The 16,524-nt window shown below is 34.0% G+C and overlaps 1 protein-coding gene across 5 annotated transcripts in view; it reads right to left on the bottom strand.

The window, feature by feature from the left end:
• The window catches only part of LOC136024936 (ionotropic receptor 25a-like), a 121,117-nt gene that overhangs the window by 56,578 nt on the left and 48,015 nt on the right, over window positions 1–16,524 (bottom strand). For all 5 annotated transcript variants that reach the window (XM_065700524.1, XM_065700523.1, XM_065700527.1 and 2 more), the window contains 4 exons: window positions 16,272–16,414; window positions 14,698–14,870; window positions 13,321–13,492; window positions 11,479–11,637 (listed from right to left, as the gene is read on the bottom strand). In XM_065700524.1, the coding sequence (XP_065556596.1) occupies window positions 11,479–11,637; window positions 13,321–13,492; window positions 14,698–14,870; window positions 16,272–16,414 (647 nt within the window). The remainder of the gene's footprint in view (window positions 1–11,478; window positions 11,638–13,320; window positions 13,493–14,697; window positions 14,871–16,271; window positions 16,415–16,524) is intronic.

The following is a 16,524-nucleotide window of genomic DNA, read 5'->3' as shown; positions in this document are numbered from 1 at the left end:
TAGAATGTCGCGAGAGGGCTCATTTTAATGGAAATTAAAAGTTCTAGTGCCCTTTTTAAGTGACCAAAAAAATTAGAGGGCAACTAGGCTCCCTCCCACACTCATTTTTTCCTAAAGTCAATGGATTAAGATAGCCATTTTGTTCAGCATAGTCGAAAAACATAATAGCTATGTCTTTGAGGCTGACTTACTCCCCCACAGTCCCCGGGGGAGGGGCTGCAAGTTACAAAACTTTGACAAGCATTTACACAGTAATGGTTATTTGGAAGTGCACAGACCTTTTCAGGGGGATTTCTTGGTCGGAGGAGGGGATTGAGGGGAGTAGGCTACGTGGGAGGATCTTCCCTTGGAGGAATTTTTTATGGAGAAGAGTAATTCCATGAAGAGGGCGCAGGATTTTCTAGCTTTATTTAAAAAAAAAACTAGGAAAAAATGAAAATGAAAAAGTTTTTTCCACTGAAAGTAAGGACGAGCATTAAAACCTAAAACGAACAGAGATTATTACGCATATGGGGGGTTCACCTCTTCCGAAATACCTCGCTCTTTACGCTAAAGTATTTTTAGTAATTTCAACTATTTATTCTACAGCCTTTGTGGTTCAGTGGTCAATCCTAGAGAATTGAGACAAGATTAAAGCTCTAGTGTAAAGGGCGAGGTATTATCGGGGGGGCAAACCCCCGCATATACATAATAAAAATATACGAATATGAAAGTTCGTTACTTAAGTTAATCTGTAAGTTACGCATATTTTTAACTAATAAACACGTTCGTTCAACATTAAAAATTTTAGTTGCCTTTTTAAGTAACCAAAAAATTGAAGGGCAACTAGGCCTCCTCTCCCACCCTTTTTCTCAAAATCGTCTGGTCAAAACTAAGAGAAAGCCATTTAGCAAAAAAAAATAATGTGCAAATGTCATTTAAATTATTCATTTGTGGAGCCAGAATCAAATATTCATTAATTCAAAAACATTCAGAAATTAAATAAAAACAAAGTTTTTTTTAACTGAAATTAAGGAGTGACATTAAAACTTAAAACGAACAGAAATTACTCCGTGTATGAAAGGGGCTGTTCCTTCCTCAACGTCGCGCTCTTTACGCTAAAGTTATTTACTGTTTTATAAAATAGATTTGAGAGAAAGAGTCAAACTTTAGCGTAAAGAGCGGGACGTTGAGGAAGGAACAGCCCCTTTCATACACAGAGTAATTTCTGTTCGTTTTAAGTTTTAATGTCACTCCTTACTTTCAGTTAAAAAAACTTGTTTTTTTATTTAATAGTGTTAAAATGGGCGAAGGACCTGATGATGACACACCGTCCCTCGCAGCACCAATTTATAGCAAAAGCAATGTATGTTGCACCTTGTTTCAACGGGAATCATAAAACGATTTTCAGTTCACATGGTTGTAAGTCCAAAGTGAGTATTGGGGCCTCAATAGTTTTAAAAGGTGCCATATCCATACTCTTTTCTTTCTTAATTGTTTAACATCTTGAAGAATTTTTACGATGATTCTCTCAATATGTAGGTGTTATTGATTTTCTTCAAGACTCAGGTGTTTGTTAGGTAATAGGTTTTGCGTGACTTCATAATTTTATAGAGGTTGGCGTAATCTCGCGTGATTTGTTGAATTGACTAAGGATGACACCATCTGTCATGACTTGTTAGAGCTCAGGGCCCACCAGTAAAGTGGAGAACCCTGATTGTAACTGAGGATGGCGTATACGGGGTGGTACGTAATACTTTAAGAGATTTCCAAATTTCCTTTTCCTTCAAGATATTTTTTTTTAACATTTTCTTCGAAATATTTTTTTCTTCAAGTTTTTTTTTCTTCGAGAGATTTTTTCTTCGAGATTCCATTTTCTTCAGAAACATTTCTCATTTCACAACATTTCAGAAACATTTCAGATTTGATTTCTTCGAGAAACATTTTATCTATTACATTAATTTTATACTTCCTCACTGTTAAAAAGGACATAGAATATAAAATATTTTCTTGTGTAAGCCTTCTCCTTATTTCCAGTGATTTTATAAAAATGGCTGCACGATGACAACTTGTGGCACCTAGCATCATCACTTAAGCGTTTTCCGACGTTTGAAAATCCCGATAGATGTGTTTTATTTGAACAGTAGGAACATACCACTTCATTATTAGATAGTGAATGGCAATTCCCATCCAGTGACACTCTTTGGCCTGCCTGTGGCACCCTCTAGCACAGTACAATTCTTAATGCATTCTTAGACATATTGCTGATAAAAATCGTGCTTTGAATCCATTGGTTTTTTTCACAAACCAGAGACATTTACCGTAAGTATACCAGCGACACCAAAATATATTACTGCATGGAAATCACCAGCTTTGATCAATAAATCTAGATCCAAGGTGGGGTAGTGGGTGACCTATTAAAGGTAAATTCAATGTCACACGAGACACTCAACTTAATTCCTTATTTTGTTCTTTTTTTTATTGGCACTATTTTCTGGCAATTCCCAAAATGTATAGCACTATGGCTGGTACATGATACCATCCGGCACAACTCATAATCTTTAAGGCATTTTTCAGATATTTTCTTAACAAATATCATTCATTAAGCCCATTGTTTTTTTTTTTGCAAGCCAAAGAAATTTGCCGTAAGTATGCCCATGATATCAAAAATGTAAAACTGCATGAAAATTATAGCATTTGATTGATGAATCTGGATCCGTTTAAAGGAGGGGAATAGTCATTAGAGGTACATTGAAGGAGACACAAGAAATGAGACATTCTATATTTTGTTCATTTATTGTTGGTATTGTTTCCTAGTAATAACAAACCTGTGCCACTCTACGATTGACCGCGTGGTACCCTCTGAGACCCCTCATCTTCTTAAAGCATTTTCAGACATGTTGAAGATAAAAATAGTGTTTTAACTGGATTGGGTTATGGAAGTGTCGATTTGGATATCATCTTCAATATTGAAGCATCAACAAACTTCACGCTCAACCTTGGCAATTTTTGGTTCTCTGGTGGCAGCCTATGGCATCCATCATCATCACTTAAACGTTATCTGACGTTTTAATATCCTAACTAATGTTTTTATTTGAACGGTAGGAATATACTAATTCCTTATTAGATTCTGATGTTCTATGACAATTCCCAGCCTGTGACACTCTGTGGCTGGCTGGCTCGTGGCACCCTATGACACTTATTAACAATCCTAAAGCAGTTTCAGACATTTTCTTGGTATAAATCATGCTATAAATCAATTGCTTTTTATTTTGACACACCAATCATATTACCCCTCCCCCAAGGTATTTCCAGACTTTTTTTTTAATAAAATGATATTAAATTCCGCTTCTGCCCCTACTTAAAGCGACTCCAGTTCTAATTCTGCTGGCTCCGAACACGGTTCCAATTCATAGATTTGATTTTTCCCAATCAAATCACAACTAATTTTTCACTTAGTTTACTACGTTTACTTTTTCCACTATATTAACTGATTTTGAGTTAGGTTGGTTTAAGCTCATTTAGCGTATGCGCACGCTAACTGAGCCCAACAAAGCTAACTCAAAACCAGTTAACATCATATAACCTAACTGAAAAATCAGTTGTGAGGCCATGTATAACTTTATTGAGGAAAAGGTAGCACTTGGGTAGGAAAATAAAACTGTCAGTATTTATTACTGTAAGCTAATAGATGACAGCAGTAGGGTCTTGAGCGAAGTATTTGTTGTCGCGAATAAAAAAATGCCAAACTGTTTTTTACATTGAAGATCAAATATTTTCATCATCTTAATTCAAGCATCAAAACATTTTTTAGAAAACATTTTATATTTTGAATAATGTGTTTGCTTATTTCCATCTTATTTCAAGAACCAATACTTATTTATCAACACCATCGCATATTTTACTTCTCTGATTTCAAAAAGCAGAGCGTTTTGAAGGAAATATTTTGTATTTTTAATAACACATATGCTCATTTCCATCTTACTTCAAGAACAAAATATTTTGAACAACATCATCACATCTTATTTCAAATCACAAAACATTTTGTAGAAAATACTTTGTATTTCGAACAAGGCATTTGCTTTCATCTTATTTTCAAGAAACAATACATTTTGAACAGCACCATCACATATTTTCCCCATCTTATTTCAAGCAGCAAAACATTTTGTAAAAAATATTTCAAATTTTGAATAATGTATTTGCTGGTTTCCACCTTCTTTCAAGAGGCAATACATTTTGAGCAATACCATCGCATCTTCTCCTCATCTTATGTCAAGCAGCAAAACTTTCTGAAGAAAATGTTTCGTATTTTGAATAGCACACTGGCTTATTTTAATTTAATTTCAAGATGCAATACTTTTTGAGCAAGATCATCACATATTTTCCTCATCTCATTTCAAGCAGTGAAATATTTTGTAGAAAATATTTAGTATTTTTAATAGAACATTTGCTTATTTTCGTTCTATTTTAAAGAAACAACACATTGTGAACAACACCACCACATATTATCCTCATCTTATTTCAAGCAATAAAACATTTTGTAGAAGAGATGTCGCACTTTGAATAACACATTTTCTGAATTCCATCTTATTTGAAGAGGAAATACATTTTGAGCAACACTATCGCATGTTTCTTCATCTTATTTCAAGCATCAAAACATCTTGTAGAAAACAATTGATATATTAAATAATGCATTTTATTATTTCCATCTAATTTTCAAAGAAACAATACATTTTGAGCAAAACTATCACATGTATTTCACATTTTGAATCACGCATTTCGTATTTTGAATAAAGCCTTTGCTTATTTCTATCTTATTTTCAAGAAACAAGACACTTTGAGCAACACCATCAATTATTTTTCACATCTTATTTCAAGCAGGAAATATTTTTTAGAAAGTGTTTCGCATTTTTAATAGTGCCTTTGCTTATTTCCATCTTGTTTTAAGAAGCAAAATATTTTTCAGCAACACCATCGCATACTTCCCACCTGTTAATTCAAGCAGCAAAACATATTGTAGGAAATATTTCTCATTTTGAATAACAAATTTGCTTATTTCCATCTTATTTTCAGGAAACCTTACATTTTGAACAACACCATTGAATATTTTCCTCATCTTATTTCAAGCTGCAAAACATTTTAGATAATATTTCCTGTTTTGAATAACACATCTTCTTATTTCCATTTTCTTTTAAGAGGCACTACATTTTGAGGAACAGCATTGCATATTTTCCTCATCTTATTACTAACAGCAAAACATTTTGTAGAAATTACTTCGTATTTTGAATAAACCATTTGCTTATTTCTATCTTATTTTCAAGGAACAATGCATTTTGAACAACACCACCACCTACTATCCTCATCTTATTTCAAGCAGCAAAACATGTTGTAGAAAATATTTCCCATTTTTAATAATGCATTTTCTTATTTCTATCTTATTTTCAAAAAAATACATCTTGAGCAACACCTTCGCATATTTCCTCATATTATTTCAAGAATAAAAAATATTTTTAGAAAATATTTGATTTTTGAATAATGCACTTTCTTATTCCCTTATTTCTTATTTTCAAAGAAACAATACATTTTGAGCAACACCATCATATATTTTTTCATGTTATCTCAAGCAGCTAAACATTTCGTAAAAAACATTTCGCATTTTGAATAATGCAATTCCTTATTTCCATCTTATTTTCAAGAAAAATAAATTTTGAACAACAGCATCACATATTTTTCTCACATTACTTCCAGAAGCAAAACATTTTGCAGAAAATATTTTGTATATTGAATGACACATTAGCTTATTTCCATCTTATTTCAAGATAAGACCAACACCATCGCATACCTTAAATCTTTTATTTCAAACAGCAAATGTGCCATAGGGTGCCATCGGGCAGCAAACATTACCTTGGTGGGGTGTAAAGTGTGTTGATACTTGAAAATGAGAGATAAAATGCAAATCAACGCTTCCACAAACCAATAGAGTTAAAATATTATTTTTATCAAGAAAATATTTCTGAGGGAATTATCAGAAAATAATGCGAACGAAAAATAAACAATACATGGAATTAAATCAAATGTATTCTATCCCCTTGAATATATCTATAATAACACATCTCCTTTCCTCAATGGTATAGAATTATCGACGAAAAACTGCGGTTTTCACGCAATATTATATTTTTTATGTCGTGGGTATACTTACGGCAAATTTCTTTAGCTTTCAAAAAAATAGATTTAAAGCTCGATTTTAATCAAAGAAAATATCTAAAAAGTGCCTTAGGAATAATAGTGTGTGCGCGATGGTGCCTTGTGCCAGTCACAGTTTGACACAGGCTGGAAGTTTCTGGAGAACAATTAAAAAAAAATGAAAAAAATATGGAATTAAGTCAAATGTCTTGTGTGCCCTTGAATTTCCCTCTAATAAATCACCCCTCCTGATCAACAGACCTAGTTTTTAGATCAAAAGTTGCGTTTTCCATAGTATAATATTTTTATATCGTGGGTATACTGACGGCAATTTTCTCTGGCTTGTGAAAAAATGGATTTAAAGCAAAATATTTATCAACAAAATATCTGAAAAATGATTTAGAAGTGATCGTTTGGGCCAGAGGGTGCCACGGGTCAGCCATAGAGTTTCAATGGCTGGGAATCGCCACAGAATATCACTATTTAAGAATGAAACGGTATATTCCCATTGTTCGCATAAAAACTGTCTATCGGGATATACAAACGTCGGAAGACACTTAAGTGTAAATGAACGGTGCCACATGGATGCTTCGGCCAGCCATACTGTGCTACACTGGCGTGAATTACCACGAGTCATCTGAGGAAACGCTAATGGTATTTTTTCTTTAAGTTTAAATGATCGATTTTAGTGTATACTGTTATTTTTGTAGCAAAATATCTGAAAACGCTTTAGGTGTGACAGTTTGTGCCAGAGGGTGCCATGAGCCAGCCTTTGAGTGCCACGGTGGAGTGAACTGCCTTGGAATATCATGTTCTAACAACGCAAAAGTACGTTTCCACTATTCAAATAAAAAAAACTATCAGACTATTCAAAGTTCAGAAAACGCTTAAGTGATGATGATGGGTGTCAAATGAATACCTGTCCAACTTTTGGGTTGATCAACTTTTAGAAAATCACCGAAAAGAAAGAAATGGTTCATTCAAGAAAGTGTTTTAAATTCTATATCCTTTTTGAGCATTAAGGAAACATAAAATTAAAGACGATAAGATATTGAGATTGATCAAATGTTTTTCGAAAGATACGAACGATGTTAAAACTTTAGAGTCATATCTTAAGTGCTAGGGGAGGCGGTGCTCTGTTTTAGAAGGCATTTTCTGTGTTTTCTTAAGGCTTTAATTTTACAGAGGAAAACGTTGAAACCACTGGTTGAAGGGAATAAGGAAAAGGCTTATTCAAGAAAATATTTAATACATTATATGGTTTATACTTGTTCTCGTTGGATTACAACGGTTTTCAGACCAAATTTGAAAACGAGTACAAAATTTATTGATTGAAAGTAATAGTTTGGTTGAAGTATTATATTTTTGAATTTATGGATATACTTATGGAAAATTCCACAGCATTCATCTGGACAATCGACTATTTAGTTGTCTCTATTCCGACCTTAATATAGCTCTTTCCGACCTGTATAATATAAATCTCAGTGCCCTGAGAATAATATGTTTCAATAATGTTTGTGAATTTGTTTATTAGTAAAACTTGTATGTTCTATAAAAGTGTTCATCTTTTAGATTTCTTGGTCCAGGATGAATCTTCAATGCGTAACCATTTAAACAATGATATATCTAAAGTCAATGGTACGTAAAATCTCACTGATTCACTCCCCTACTTAACTTATCTAGCTCACATCAAAAACTAATAACAATGTAACAGCCAGGGTGCTTAATAGATCAATAACATTGCTGGAGTCTAGTGTGCTCAGGGGACAATTGATGTAAAACACGCAGTCCATAGCTTGTCGATTCAGAAACTTTGCAGAGAAATTTCCGAGAGGGGAAACATATTATCTCATAAAATTTATTTCCTGGAACATAAAATTAGAAATAATTTGCTCGTCCAGGTGGTTAACGCACCATTCCGTTAGGGAAATCTCTGGTCTTGCGTTCGATTCCTACAGCGGAAAAAAAATCTTTGATGACGGATTTAAAGGTTCCCTGAGGGAAAAATCACGAACAAAAAAATATCGAAGAAAAAATATGTTGAAGAAAAAAATTTAAGAAAATGAAATCTCGACGAAAAAAATCCACGAAGAAAAAAACTACCTTGATAAAAAAATATCTCTAACTTAATGTTTCAAAGAAAAAATATGTTGAAGAAAAAAGAAATCTATATATATAAAAATAAGTTGTCTGTCTGTGGATGTGTGGATGGATGTGTCAGGTGACGTCACCTGAAAAAACTGGATCAGGTGACGTCAAAACTGAAAAAACTAAAAAAGGCAAAAACTACAAAAAAAACTAAAAACTAATAAAAAAAATAAAAAAGCTAAAAAACTAAAAAAACTAAAAAAAGGCAAAAACTACAAAAAAAACTAAAAACTAATAAAAAAGCTAAAAAACTAAAAAAACTAAAAAAAGGCAAAAACTACAAAAAAACTAAAAACTAATAAAAAAAAATAAAAAAGCTAAAAAACTAAAAAAACTAAAAAAACTAAAAAAAAGGTAAAAAACGAAAAAAACTAAAAACTAAAAAAAACTAAAAAAAAGGGAAAAAACTGAAAAATAAGCTAAAATAAAGGTAAAAACCAATAAAAAACTAAAAAAAAAACTGAAAAAACTAAAAAAAGGCAAAAACTACAAAAAAAACTAAAAACTAATAAAAAAAGTAAAAAAGCTAAAAAACTAAAAAAACTAAAAAAACTAAAAAAAGGTAAAAAACTAAAAAAAATAAAAAATAAAAAAAACTAAAAAAAAGGAAAAAACTGAAAAATAAGCTAAAATAAAGGTAAAAACCAATAAAAAACTAAAAAGAAAAAAAGGAAAAAACTAAAAAAAATTTTCATCTAAAAAACTAAAAAAAACTAAAAAAGGTAAAAACTAAAAGAACTAAAAAAGAAAAAAATAAATGACGAAACTCAAAGAGAAAGCGACCAGGACAAAAGGAATGTTCGATTAGCAATCAACAAAGCACCGGGAAGCACCGGGACACAGGGAGTATGAATGACGACCAGGACATAAGTAAAAAAAAAAATTAACAAAACTAAAAAGAAGTTAAAAACTACAAAAAAACTAAAAAGAAAAAAAAACTAAAAACTAATAAAAAAACTAAAAAATCTAAAAATCTAAATAAACTAAAAAAGAAAAAAAAAGGAAAAAAATAAAGGAGAAAAACCAACGGGGACACCGGGGGAAACAGGGGGATATAAATGACGACCGGGACAAAAAAACTAAAAAGAAAAAAAACTAAAAACTAATAAAAAAACTAAAAAATCTAAAAATCTAAATAAGCTAAAAAAGAAAAAAAAAGGAAAAAAATAAAGGAGAAAAACAAAACTAAAAAACGAATGTATATACAGACCGGGACACCGGGATACAAATGACGACCGGGACACAGGGAATATAAATGACGACCGGGACACAGGGACACAACTACAACGGGGACACCGGGGGAAACAGGGGGATGTAAATGACGACCGGGACACCGGGACAGGGAATGGTCGATTAGCAATCACCATCAACAAAGCTCAAGGGCAATCATTAGAATCATGAGGTATAGATCTGAATACAGATTGTTTTCCCATGGACCATTATATGTTGCATGTTCAAGAGTCGGTAAACCTGACAATCTATTTATATGCAAAGACAATGGGACAGCAAAGAATGTTGTATATTCGCAAGTTTTACGTAGTTAAAACCATATATATATATATATATATATATATATATATATATATATATATATATATATATATATATATATATATATATATATATATATATATATATCTATATTCACAGGTGGGACATAGGGACACAACTACAATGGCGCGTAACTATTATGGCGCGTAACGACTTACGCGCGCGGGGGGGCTTGGGGGGGGGCGCGAAGCGCCCCCACCAACTAGGTGTTGGGGTGGCGCGAAGCGCCACCCCAACAGCTAGTATCAGATAAAAAGAAATCTACAAGGAAAAGAAATCTCGTAGAAAATGTCTTTTGAGAAACGCTTTGAAAGAACAAAACGCCTTGAAAAAAAAATGCTTTGAAGAAAAAATGCATTGGAGAAGAATTTCTCTTAAAGTATTACGAAATACCCACGTCTGCACCATGCTAAGTTACAATCGGGGCTTCTCCACTTGACTGGCGGGCCCTGAGTTCTAACACGTCATGCGAGACTGCGTCATCCTCAATAAGTTTAACAAGTCACGCGAGATTACGTCATCCTAAATAAAGTTAATAAGTCACGCAACTCCTATTATGTAACAAACACCTGCATCTTGAGAGAATCGCCGTTAACATGTTCTTAAGCCATTAAGGAAAAAAAGAGTAGTGGCTATGGCACCTTTTAAGACTATTGAGGTTCCACTACTAAATTGGAGTCATGCAACTCAAATAACGCTCCCCGGCTCAACTTTTGGATTTTTAGTATAAACTTGGGAGCATTACACCTATTTTTAACCAGAATCATACAAAGATTTTTACGAACATCCCATCCACCTCTAATTTCATAGCAGAAATATATCTATGTTAGACCCTGTTTCAACAGAAAAGTGCAACAATTCATAATCTGTATTAACTAAGGCATAATATTGGATCATGACCCTTCCCACAAGCTCCCTTCTCCTAACCAGCTTTAAGCAGAAAGGTAGGCACGTCGCATCTTGTTTAAAGTGATAATATATTGGGATTATCAATGCGTATTGACGAAAGCAAAGATTGGCCCTTCTGACCATTCAATACTCTCCTCCTAGCCCCTTGCGATGCGAGCTTCTTAACAGAATGGTAGACACGTCGCGCTTTTGTTGAAACAGAATCATGCAAGAAATTTTCTTCAACTTAAATATAATTGTTGAATCAAAGTGGGGCAGGAGCTAATTAATCCCCCTTCCCCTTTCACTTCCAACTTTGGATTAAAAAATTAGGCATCTTAGACCTTCTTTGAATGAAAAGTGTTATGATCTAACTTATATGATTTCAGGCAAAAAATGAAATATGCGGTCCTTCAAAGATATCTTCCCCTTCGGCGCAAGCCTGGAATCGTGCAGTCCCTAGGCAATAGGACATGAAAATGACGTAATATTTCCTTCTCTGACTTCTAATATGCTTGAAACTCATGGAACAGGTACTTCTGGGCCCAGGGGAGAGAGCGGATGGATTTCTGAGGCAACAGCCACTTCTGAGCCCCATCTACCTTCCATACCAAATTGTTCGCATTCAATTAAACTACGACTACTGAGACTTAAATCCAGAAACTGTAGGCCGTTAATCTTCACAACTCGATGCTAATATGCTAAAGAAAGAATAAATATCCGGCTTACCTCAACGACCACCACACGATAAATGAGAGCTGCTCCATAAACCGTAAAGTTTGTTTCATCTTCTGCTACCCATTCATTATTTGACCATTCCCCCACTTCTTCTTTGTTAATTTTGCCATCAGAAATGCTGTATCTCTCCAATATCATGCTCATTCCAACCTTCAAAAAACAAAGGAAATATAAAATTAGCTTAAAACTTGATAACTGTCACCCGCTGTCAGGTATTGCATATATACGAAACAGCCTACTTGCAAGAGGTTTATTCTTTAGGTTTTAGCTAGAAATGCCTGTTGATCAAGACCCACATAGATAAACCAGGGGGATTTGTAGCAGGGACATAGAAACACAATAGATTTAACATAATAAATTCAGGTGGACATAGAATTTATATAAAAACGGTTCAAACTAGAGAGTTCAAGTCACGTGCTTGAGGGGGGGGGGCACCAACTGGCCATAGACACATAAATTTATAATTTACTAAGAATCAAATTTGTTTTCACGAGCTCCTTGTTGTATTCTCTTGTATCACCGGTAGAACTTCCCTAAGGTTTGTTTCCAGGTGTTTACCATCACTTCAATGCGCAAAGATTTGCTTTTGTCTGATCATATAGACTTATTGACTATAAATGTGTTGCCATTATTATTATCAACTGCCTGTCATGTTTTTTCTATGTCATCTTGTATCTGTTTATGACATAACTCTTTGCAGAATTGAACTTGTTGTGTGAGTGATGACCCCTGTTTAACGTTCTGTGCACAGCCTTCTATTTTTTTTTCTTTACCTTTCGCTGCTTTTTGTAATTTTTCATGCGCTAAAAAGCTATTATTTATCATTAGTTACGAAAATGCCATTGGCTATTAAGATTGGCTCCAACTCTATTTTGTCTGCACGGTTATCGTTTCCCTATGTTGGCGAAAATTTAAGTATCAAAATAGCCCAGTCAATACTTCGACAGTACCCAACAAGCCTGTATGGATCCTTTTTTTAGGGAGGCAGGGGTCAATGACCACCTAAATTACCCTGCCTTTCTTTAATTTTTAAAAAAGTGGTATTTTCATTGAAAGTTGGGCCCTATATTTTACGGGCGTGTTGAAAGTATATCTTTTTGTTATTTTCATTGGAGACGAACTAAAAAAACAAACAAACCATAATGACAACCTTAGACTTTGAAAACTACATGCCCTTATCCTATCTCTCGTGAACTAAAGCCCCTACTAAAGAATAAAAGAGTCGCTCGATCTTATAGAGCTTCGATTAATTTATATCCTTCATTCAATATTAGCTATATTTTAAATTAGAGACAAACAAACAAGAAAACATTACGTTTTAAAGTGTTATGCCAGGAAAGGGTCTTTCAGAGAATCTTACAGAGGGAGTGAGGTGTACTTGGCAAACGTATAGAAATTGTCAAACAAATTATTTTGGCCACCTATATCATACATAAAGTCTCATTTCTTTAGTAAGTATTGGCCTCTGTTTGCTTTATGACAGCCATTAGACACTTTTCTTATGAGATAAATATGCATCTCTATGCAGTCGTCGACATAAAGGTACGTTCATTAATTAATTGTGTTGTTAGTTGAAAATATCATTACTTCAATCATATCCTCCCCCCACCAAAAAAATCTATACAGATACACCCAATATAGTGTATTCTGCTTCGTAAGAAAAAATTAATCTCAAAGAATCAATCAATCCTCAACAACGCATGCAAATAAAATATCCGTCAGTTCTGTGATAAAGGTAAAAGATTTAGTAAATACTTCACTCATATTCTAATTCTTAACAAAAAATCAATGTGTGACAAGCCCCAAATTCAGTTTAACTGAATACTCAAATACCTGAAATAGATGGTCCGAGTCATTTGACCTTTCGAAGGATTTGTCCTTAGCCATTTTCTCAGAAAACTCATCCACCATCTTTTTAGCTTCTGCTGGTGCAGCTGAAAAGTTCCCAGTTGAACATACATCTGAATTCCATGGAAGCTTAGTAGATCCCTTAGCTGTTGTTGATCTGGCAAAAATAGAGAGAGAAACACTAAAATGGACAAAGCAAAAAAAAACTTTCAAGATGAAGGGACCGAAAGCTAAGTGACTGATTAAATCCTTTACTGTGGCTATATTTAAGATCAGTAAATGATAGTAAAACTATTTTTCTAACAATAACTTCTAATAATACTCCTACAAACCATTAAAGCATTAAGTCGCCCTAGAGCTACACATTCAAGGATATTCCTTCTTCATAAAATTGTGTCCCAAGCTTGGGCTTCAGCTATTTCTCAGGAAAATGCCCAATCTAAAACGTTGTTTATAGGTCATCGCAGTCTAACCTGGTGCACAAAATTGTTGACATTATGTTCCTGTGATAGGTAACAGCCTTATAACTAGTATTGGAGACGTATAACGGAGCCAAAGTGCCACTGAGGCTTTCACTCCACTCCCTAAGTAAAACAACCAATTAAAATTACGACTAGTATGATTGTATTCTTATAGCCTCTGGAAGCCTTCCTAAAGGAGAAGAAAATCTTGTCTTTGGAAATATTCTTGTGACTTCTCTACTCAGTGCTTACTTCAGGCCACCGCAATCGGCACAAGGCTCGAAAGGGGGGGGATGTCCCTAAGGTATAACAGAAATGGTAACATTATCCATACTTAAAAAAAATCTTGGGATTATTTTATGACATAGGACAACCTCGCAAAAATAGGAGACAATTTCTCATGAAGCAAAATATTGTATCAAAGCCATGAGGTCAAGGTAAATGCAGACAGTATAAAGTGTAAGAAACTTACTGTTTGTCTTCTTGTAAATATACATCATTGCGCGTAATTCAGAAATTGTCCGCACCGTCAGAGCAATAGATTCAGTTGCTACTTGGTTTTCCATTAGAAATAATTGTCATTGTGCTTGCGCGAAAGCGGGGTTATAAAGCTTATATGGGTTTAGATATGTGTCAAAAATTTTCAAAGGAGAGTATAGTTCTTTTCACTACTGTATATTACCTCTACTGCAATACAAATATGAAATAAATTCAAAGTATAAAACAAAGAAAAAAACTAGTCGGAAAATTTTCTGATAAATCTTCGAACTAAAACAAAATCAAATCCGAGGGAGTTTTTTCAAATGTTACTTGGAGAGCAAGTCAAACCTAGGATATTTATATCACAAGCTTGAGTTAGAGTCGAATATTCATTATAGTTTAAACAAATTTAAAACCATACCGGAATACATCAACAACACTATTGGCAGCCTGGTTCCAGAAAGCAATGTCCACGGGATTCATTGTGTCTGATAAGCTGAGTTGTTTGTCATCGGTCAGGAACGTTTTTTTCAAATCAGCTCCAGCATATAAGAATTGAGCCTCCTCAACCTTGCAATTTGGTAACTGTCGAACCTGGAATTTTTCAGAATTTACCACAACTTTTATGAATATTTTAAGCCGTAGGAGCCTTTGAACGAGTTCATGTCTAGACCACACTTTTTACTTAAAGGGAATGTCCATATCCCCCGCTGTGTCTAAATGTGATATCAAATACCAAAAGGTTTATTGAAGATGCATAGAGCAGAGATAAGGCTTGCTTATTTGGGATTATTTTCCTACAAAAATAGTGATCATGATAGCTATTTCGTTTTTGATATTGCTGGGTTTTGGTTGAAATCATTCACGGTTTCGCAACAAAAAGTACATTTTAATTCATACTCATTTAAATTTAGTAAGCACAAGTCAACATATTTGACACATCCCCTATTATACTAACCAAACAACCGATCTCATCTCCCACTACTCCTCCCATAAAATAGTTCTCTTTCTTAACAAATCTATGATATGTACCCATGACTCTAGTGACTGGTCTAAACCATTTTCTCATACCATATTAGGATGTCTTGGCTCCAAAGCCTCTCTTTCACTCTTTTTCTTTCATTCGCCTCTCTTTCACTCGTCCAAACGCACGTCTAAGGGTTCGTATTTCACGCAAATAACATCCATCATAAAGCATAAAATCGAAAAGAAAGAAAGAAAACGAGGACAATAAACGGCCAGTTAAAAAATCGAAAGGTTATGCAAATGTTTCAGTAAAGGCCTCTGCTTGATCGTCTTCAGTGCAGAAATAGAACTGATAAAAATAACAAGATCTAAGGGCTCATAAAATAAGAGCTCTGAGACATGAATTCCTTCTAAATATTAAATTTCATTATGATCTGGCCAGCTGTTCTTAAGTTAAAATACCTCAATTTTTCTAAGTTTTCCGAATTAACACCGCCTCCCAACTCTCCCAAAGAGAGCAGATTCAGTCCGGTTGTGTCAATCACGTATGTAGGACTTGTGGTTATTCTCCCTACCAAGCTTCATCCTGATCTCTCCGCTCTAAGCGTTTTACAAGATTTCCAGCCCCCCCCCCAAATCCTAATGACACTGGATCCGTTCGGGATTTAAAATAAGATATCTGAGTTATTACGTCTTTCTAAATTTGAAGTTTCATTATGATCCGATCACTTCTTCGTAAGTTAAAAATACCTCATTTTTTCTAATTCTTCAAAATTAACCCTCCCCCAAATTCCCCCAAAGAGAGCGGATTCGTTCCAGTTATGTCAATCACGTATCTAGAATTTGTGCTGTTTCTATTCAGTTCAAATTATGTATAAAAATGCTCGGTTTAACGAGATTATATTTAGTAAATTCATTTATCAATTTCAGCGAAAAAGACAGAGAAAAAAGAGAGAAAGAGAAGCAAAGAGAGATAGAAAGAGAAATAAGAGAAATGAAAAATTTTTTACTTTTAATAAGAAAGCTTACCTTTGAAAAGATAGTCCATGAAAAACGACGGGTGAACATGCCCAGATTTTCTACGGCTCGCAAAATTGGACATACTGTCAAAGGATGCGCAAAGATGATGAAGTTCCTAATACTCAAAGACGCAAGGGTTTGAAATTGACTTTCTAAATCAAATGATAATAAAGATTAAAACCTTGGATTTAAGAAATTGACATATTCAGATATCCCTTCTCAAAGGAGGGGGATTAAAAATCTTGAATCTTTTCAATTGTCA

This window comes from Artemia franciscana, chromosome 3 (genome assembly GCF_032884065.1).
Source record: "Artemia franciscana chromosome 3, ASM3288406v1, whole genome shotgun sequence".
Classification (NCBI taxonomy): Eukaryota; Metazoa; Arthropoda; class Branchiopoda; order Anostraca; family Artemiidae; genus Artemia; species Artemia franciscana.
The sequence above is the reverse complement of the archived record's forward strand: the minus strand, read 5'-3'. Positions and strand labels throughout refer to the sequence as shown.